The sequence below is a fragment of the Amphiura filiformis genome, chromosome 11 (assembly GCF_039555335.1).
Source record: "Amphiura filiformis chromosome 11, Afil_fr2py, whole genome shotgun sequence".
Lineage (NCBI taxonomy): Eukaryota > Metazoa > Echinodermata > Ophiuroidea > Amphilepidida > Amphiuridae > Amphiura > Amphiura filiformis.
This window is the reverse complement of record NC_092638.1, coordinates 1943125-1950252: the sequence shown is the minus strand read 5'-3', so window position 1 is coordinate 1950252 and position 7128 is coordinate 1943125. Positions and strand designations below refer to the sequence as shown.

At 36.6% G+C, this 7128-nt stretch overlaps 1 protein-coding gene across 1 annotated transcript; it reads right to left on the bottom strand.

Moving 5' to 3' along the window:
* Window positions 1-458: 458 nt before the first annotated feature.
* LOC140164226 (uncharacterized) lies at window positions 459-3158 on the bottom strand. The gene has a single exon (XM_072187478.1). The coding sequence runs from the start codon at window positions 3156-3158 to the stop codon at window positions 459-461; it is 2700 nt and encodes an 899-aa protein (XP_072043579.1).
* Between the last annotated feature and the right edge of the window lie 3970 nt (window positions 3159-7128).

The window sequence follows — 7128 nt, the reverse complement described above, 5'->3', positions numbered from 1 at the left end:
TTGACATGGGTTTAAGTACCAAGGTATCCTTGAGTACCTCATCCTTCTCCAATGGTTCCGCTTCTATCACCGATGCACATACTACCTGAAAATACCTTGCTCCTCCTGTATGCATGAGGAGGCTATCTCACCTTTTCGTCTTTGATAATATTTGAGTAGGTTGGCATGGAAAGTCTGCTGACGAGTGCCTAGATCTATCTTGTAATCTAACTGACTTACCTTTTCCACAACTGGAAATGGACCTTTCCAGTGCATGATCAGCTTATTGTGATCTGTAGGAAGGAGTAACAGAACTTCATCGCCCACTGCAAATTTTCTTGACCTGGCTTTCCTATTATAGATCTTCCTATACCTTGCCTTTGATTTCAGCAATTCTGCCCTGGCCAATTTACATGTCTCTTCAAGTCTCTCCTTCAGATCAATTACATATTGATAAACTGATTTGGTCTCAGGGGTTTCTACTTCCCTGTCCACAATTGTCGTAATATGCTCATGGGTCCTCTGACAGTCCTTCCATAAAGTAACTCAAATGGAGCAAATCCGGTACTGTCCTGAGGAGTTTCTCTATATGCAAAGAGAAGTGGGGCTACATACCTGTCCCAGTCCTTGGGTCTCTCTTCACATATCTTCTTTAACAGAGCTTTAAGTGTTCCATTGAACCGCTCAACAAGACCATTGCAAGCTGGATGGTATGGAGTTGTGGTCAATTGCTTAATTGATAAGAGCCTACTTACTTCTTTCATCACATTTGATGTGAATTGAGCTCCCATGTCAGTTAGTACTTCCCTTGGAAATCCTAATCTAGTAAACATGACCACCAACTCTTCTGCAACTTTCTCTGCTTCTATTGACTTCATGGGACTTGCCTCTGGATACCTTGTAGCATAATCTACAAGGACTATTATGTAACGATGCCCTCTATCTGAACAAGGATGAATTGGACCTACCAAGTCAACTGCAACTCGCTCAAATGGTGTATCAATCACTGGCATCTCTCCTAATGGTACCTTGGTTACACGTCCCTTTGGGATAGTACGCTGACAAATATCACATGAGTGACAATACCTTCTAATATCAGCTTGTGCTCCAGGCCAATAAAAGTTTGACAATACTTTATCTGAAGTCTTCGATGGCCCTTGGTGTCCACCTAATATGGATTCATGTGCAAGTTTCATTACTTGAGTTCGAAATGTCTGCGGAACTACAACTTGCTTGAATGTATCTCCAAACTCAACATTGGGTGCCTGGAATTGTCTATACAGAACTCCCTTCTCGATAATGAACATTTGCTTACTATCATTTCTTCCTACCTTCTCGATTCTCTCTTCAGCTAATGCTCTACATCTGTTTAATGTGAGGTCTTCTTGTTGTGCTCTTTTTAACTTTTCTACAGTTACCTCTTCACCGTCTGGTTCCACTACCTTAAGTCCTTTAAAAGGTTTCCCTTTCTTTAGAGTCTGACTTCTAGTTTCTACTGCACAACTTACTTCAGTTTTCTGCACTTCCTTCTTCTCAACTGAGAATTGTCTCTGTGTTGTATCTTCCTCTTCACTACTATTTAATTTGAAATCTGGATCTGGATCATTTTCTCCTCTTGCACCTTTTATACTTCCAACTACCAACTCACATACAGGAGTTGCTGTCACCATAGCGTTTACAATACCTGTATACCATGGAGTATGAATACTTATCCTGGCTAAAGGAAACTCTCTGACTGTCATATCTATTAGATAACACTTTTCTGTTTCACCAGTGTATTGTTCTTCTGACACTAAGCTGGACTTAATAACTATACCACCACATCCAGAATCTCTTAATACTTGTACCTTGGTTGATCCTCCTACTAGTCCTTCTCCGATTGCTAAATCACTCAAATTCAAGTTGCATGCTGCTGATAACACTGGCAACTTATGTCCACAATCTAGAGTTACATAAGGTTGTCCATCCACCATTTTCACATGTGGATCTCTGTCTGTCATGGGTACCATACAACAAGCTACTTGTGTTTTACCTGTGCCCTTACATGTGTCACACTTTTTACACTCTCCATTACCTGTCACCTTATCCTTGGTTCCTGGAGTAGCAGGTGCTTTCTTATAAACTGTACCTCTGCCTACAGGTTGACATCCAGCTACAATGTTTTTCCTTCTTTTGGTACATTCCTTTGCCACATGACCTGGCTTGTCACAAATAAAGCATTTACGTACATTTACTATAGGAATCCGTTTTTGTATATGTTCAGTTTTGGACATTTGACTCTGGTGTTTGTTACTCTTTGGCTTATTACTTACAAGTTGCCATCCACCATGTGCTTCGATATACTGCTCTGCCATTCTTGCCATCTCTTGTGGGTCTTTTGGCTTTCTTTCTTTTAAGAAGGTGGACAACTCTATATTAACACTTTTTATAAACTGCTCCTTTAGTAACAAATCTACCAAACCTTCATAGTTCTTGTTGGTTCCTGACAATTCTATCCATCTGTTTAGGTAGTTTCTTACCCTTGTGATAAACTGTGCTGGCGTTTCACTTGTGTCTGGTTTTGCTGACCTGAACTTCACTCTAAAACCTTCCTCAGTTAATTCATACCTTTTTAATATGGCCTCTTTCAACATATCATAATTATTTGCATCAGTATCGCTTAGAGTTGCATACAATTCCAACCCCTTTCCTGTTAAAAGAGTACTCAAATTAATTGCCCACTCATCTTTTTTTCCAACTTTTTGCTGTTGCGTATCTCTCAAAACGATGCAAATATGCATCCATGTCATCTTTCCTTCCTGAAAAGAAGGCAATTTTGGAGCCTTGGCTTTTTCATGATGTGTAGGAGTTGACCCATTACTATTACATTCATTCTCTTTCTTTACATGTTCTAACTGCAACAACAATTGAACCTTTTTCATTTCCATTTCTTGTTTTTGCATTTCCATTGCAAGCTCTTTTTCTTTCATAGCATGCTCTTTTTGTTTTGCGATTTCCTCTTTCTCTAAAACTGTCTTTTCAAACTCTCTTTGTTTCAATCTAGCCTCTCTTTCCATATCATTTTGCTGCTTAATTCGCTCGCGCTCTGTAGCCACAAAATGCTGTAGGTCTTTTCCTTCATACCCATATTGAACACCTATTTTTGTAAGTTTTTCAATTTCTAAAGTTGTTCCTGCCATGGCAATGGTTTTGGATGGATCACAACAATAATTTAACAAAACACTATCAAAATGGCATAAAATTTACAAGTAAAGAAACAAGTGGTAATTACTTTTACCCTCGCTCAATACATAATTGTAATTCCAAGCACTGGTATTTACTTTTAGTTCCAACAACAAGGAAACAAGGTGGTTTTCCTTTGTTCCCACAGGTGAAGAAACTGGGAATAATTTTACTTCACCCAAACCTACCACATCACACTTTGTTGTTGTGAAGCTAGCCTGTCTTGGTCCACAGATGAGTATTGAAGTTTGGAACGCTCTCTGCAACTGTTGAAAAATTCAATTGAATCACAAAATTAGTAACTTTGCACACAATATAAAATAACTTGTGTTCTCCACTCTTATTGTGTCTTACATACCATATGCTGTTTTAAAATTCCGGACGAGCCCCCAGAAAATGTCACACCCGAAGGATGAACATGTTGGATTATAATTAAAAACAGCGGTACTGTTCACACAAATAAGAATTAGGAACACAAGACAACAGTAATTTAAATCTTTAAATGATTATTTCATTTAATATGATCTTAGAATAGTATATCTTCTGTTGTTCTTTTATATTAACAAAAGTGAATTTACATTATAACATTTTAAACTACATACATACAACTTCTTTCAATAATCTGACTTAATTGATTAGATCCAATCATAAAATCAAACAATTTAAACAAAGTATTATAGTTCAAATGATCAAAAGTTAAAGTGGGTAAGAGGTGATTATTCCTTATACTTAATCTCAACTCACATGCAACAATATAATAGGTAAGGTGTAAGGAATCAATCAGCTCTTTTTACCCTAATTGTATTTTACAACGACTGATAAATGCTTAATTGTAAACAAATTGATGTTTTCAGATAATTCAATAATTGCAACTTATCTGAATGGGTAACATTGACTGATTCACAAAGCAATTTATTTCAATAAAAAAAAATGATAGCCGAAAATATCAAATAATACACTGACCTATTTTTGAAGTAATTCACTCAAAAATAAATTTCAGTTGAAGTATTGTGATCAATACATCAAATCTTCAATCAATGTTGTGTAATTCAAAATCACATATTAATATCCACACATATAACAATTTAAGATAAATTAAAGGTACTGGACCAAAATACAAATGCTTCGTTTTGATGAGTAACTTATTCGTGTCTTTCAATATTAAATAGATAACATACACGAATAACAATTTCACATAATAATTAAATATCTTTGATAATGATGTACAAAATTCAACTGCTTCGTTCAATGAGTACCTGAGTTGAGTTGAATATTAGAGTTCTCATTTCATTTCAGTTCAAGTCCATTATTTAATTTGAAAAAAAAATCAATACCGACATTTTTAAACATATTTAGTTGGAACCATGGTTCGTATGCAGCCGTCCTGAAATTGGTTGATGGTGTGCTGACCCAGAATCTCTACAGATTGGTTTTCTTAGTTAGGGTGGCCAAACCGTCACTGATTACAGCTGATTAATTCACAGGATTTGGTAACGGCAAACATTGTCTGGTTCATGGTTGGATGTATCGGTCGAGAACTGAAACATTTAATCAAATTACCCAAGTGGTGATAATACAAGTACCAAAGCAAATCTTGGGATAATTTTTATCTAACTCATTTTTTTAACAACATTAAAATAATACATAATTACACATGATACTCATTCCATTCTATTCATATTACATGTATAAGTGCATGAGTATATCTCCAATTAACAATCATGTAAACATGCAAGTTCTTTGTTCTCCAATTTTGGCGGGAAATCTTAAACTTCTTTGTTCTTCAAATACAATCAATTTCCACCAGTTTGTTTTTAAACTTTAAAATAATACATTAAGAATAACAACATACAGTATCAAGCATGCATATAATTTAACACAATAGCAATAACAATTAAGAGTTTTATAAACTTACTTCATCCGTCAGTTTTGGTGACTTCCAATTCAGTTGCAGATCGCCTTTCAAACTCACACACAGCTGTGTGACTCCAACAGCTCTATCTTCACAACTCCATAGTGTGATGATAATAATTATGCCAACTTATACCACCCTCTGCCTGGGTACAATAATAATTGCAAAGCCTATCTTTGGCTTGGATAGGTCTTATACTGGTATAAAACAAGAACAATTTTGTTCTCACAAAATATACTGATGATGCGATCAATTTTGCAACACACACACACAAAATATTGTGTTCACTTGACCAAGTCTTGTCTGGAAGTGAGGACTCCCTCTTCACAATGTATGCTTGCCTACAATTAGTTTAACCTTATGCATATTTGATAGTGTTCTATTGTATTATTACACTTGACATAAAATAACAAAAGATGAACAGAATAAGACTGATCCATTTTAATAAACAGGTAAATCACAGGCCTATCAACTGGCAACTCTCAGCTGGTTGACCAAATCATGCACTAAGCTAAAGTTTTCCAAATCACAAAAAAATAAATGAAAGTTTAATTTTGGTATCTGAACTGACAAACACTATCTGCCTCTTCAAAAGTTGTTAATGGAGACAATGATGACCAGTATGATCTCTTCGGTTGGAAAAAGTGGTAGTCTTGCACTTCGCGGTACCAAAGAGAACATTCTGTTTGTTTGCCCATGTCGCTATCGCCTTGAGGTTTACATCATGTGATGTTGCAACACCTATTATATCTTCTTAGCACATAGTGGGTGACATCAGGGTTATTTTTGCATATAGGATGAATAGATTTGTCCTGAAGTAATGTCGTGATGAAGATAATAAGCAAAAGAGGTCCAAGGATGAAGCCTTGTTGGTCACCAGCATTTATAGGTTTTTCAGTTGATGAAATGCCATTCATTGAGACTCTCGAGTGGTTTGTAAGGTAGTTATCCAGCCATTTCAGCAGCTTGCCAGTGAAACCTAGAACAGATAGCTTTGCCAAGAGGTCGGAATGCCATACCCTGTCAAAAGCCTTACTGATGTTCAGGCAGGCAACTGTATGTACTTCTACACTTTCTTCTCTGTTATTGATGGAGTTTGATAGCTGATGGGAGACATATGTTAGTGTATCAGAGTTAGCCAGCCCTGAAGATTTCACATCACCAAATAATGTCTCCAAAGGCCTTCCGTCCCGATGCAGTATTTTTTCATTTCGGTAAATGTTGACCAACATTACATCAATATCAAAAATCAAAATATTTATGCAGATTTTGTGAAAAAATTGTGCCATGTATTAATGTAGGCTTGAATCCAAGCATCTGGCAAAATTTAAAAAGAATTTTTTTAATGTATTTCTCAAGACGCCGGTTTCTAGGTAAAATCACAAGTGACGCTATTCTGAAAATGAGATGAGCAAATCTTCGCGGTCCAGTAGTTCGAAAATTCAATGGTCACCAATATATTTCTTTTTGTTTGTTTACTTGCTTGTTTGTTTGTCTTTCAGGAAAATAAAATATTACTTCGAAGTGGAGCTGCAACTAAGTGAGACACAATTTGGCTTCAGAAAAAACAGGGGATGTACAGATGCCATTTTTGCGCTACGACAATTTGTGTGAAAAGTGTATCGAGTTCAACCAGGAACTGCACATGGTGGATAGAGAACAGTGTTGGGCTGTAATGGAGAGCTATGGTATAAGAGGTCAACTGCTAGATAATGTCAGAGCTCTATAAAGACAGCAAATGCATGGTGAGAACCAGAAGTGGCCAGTCAAAGTGGTTCCCAGTAACATCAATGGTACGCCAAGTATGTGTGCTTTCGCCACTGCTCTTCTTGATTTATATGGACAAGATCGCCAAGGAAGCAAATCCAATTAGTGGAGAAATAAATGAGCTTTTCTTTGCAGATGACCAGAGCCTCATCCACAAGGACTCTGCAGGACTTCACGATCATACCAACAAACTAAATGCAGCATGTGATAAATATGGCATGAAAGTCAGCATAGCCAAAACAGAGACT

What these genes read in the sequence shown, in the direction of transcription:
- LOC140164226 (XM_072187478.1), bottom strand. Translation starts at nt 3,158, where the DNA reads ATGGCAGGAACAACTTTAGAAATTGAAAAACTTACAAAAATAGGTGTT.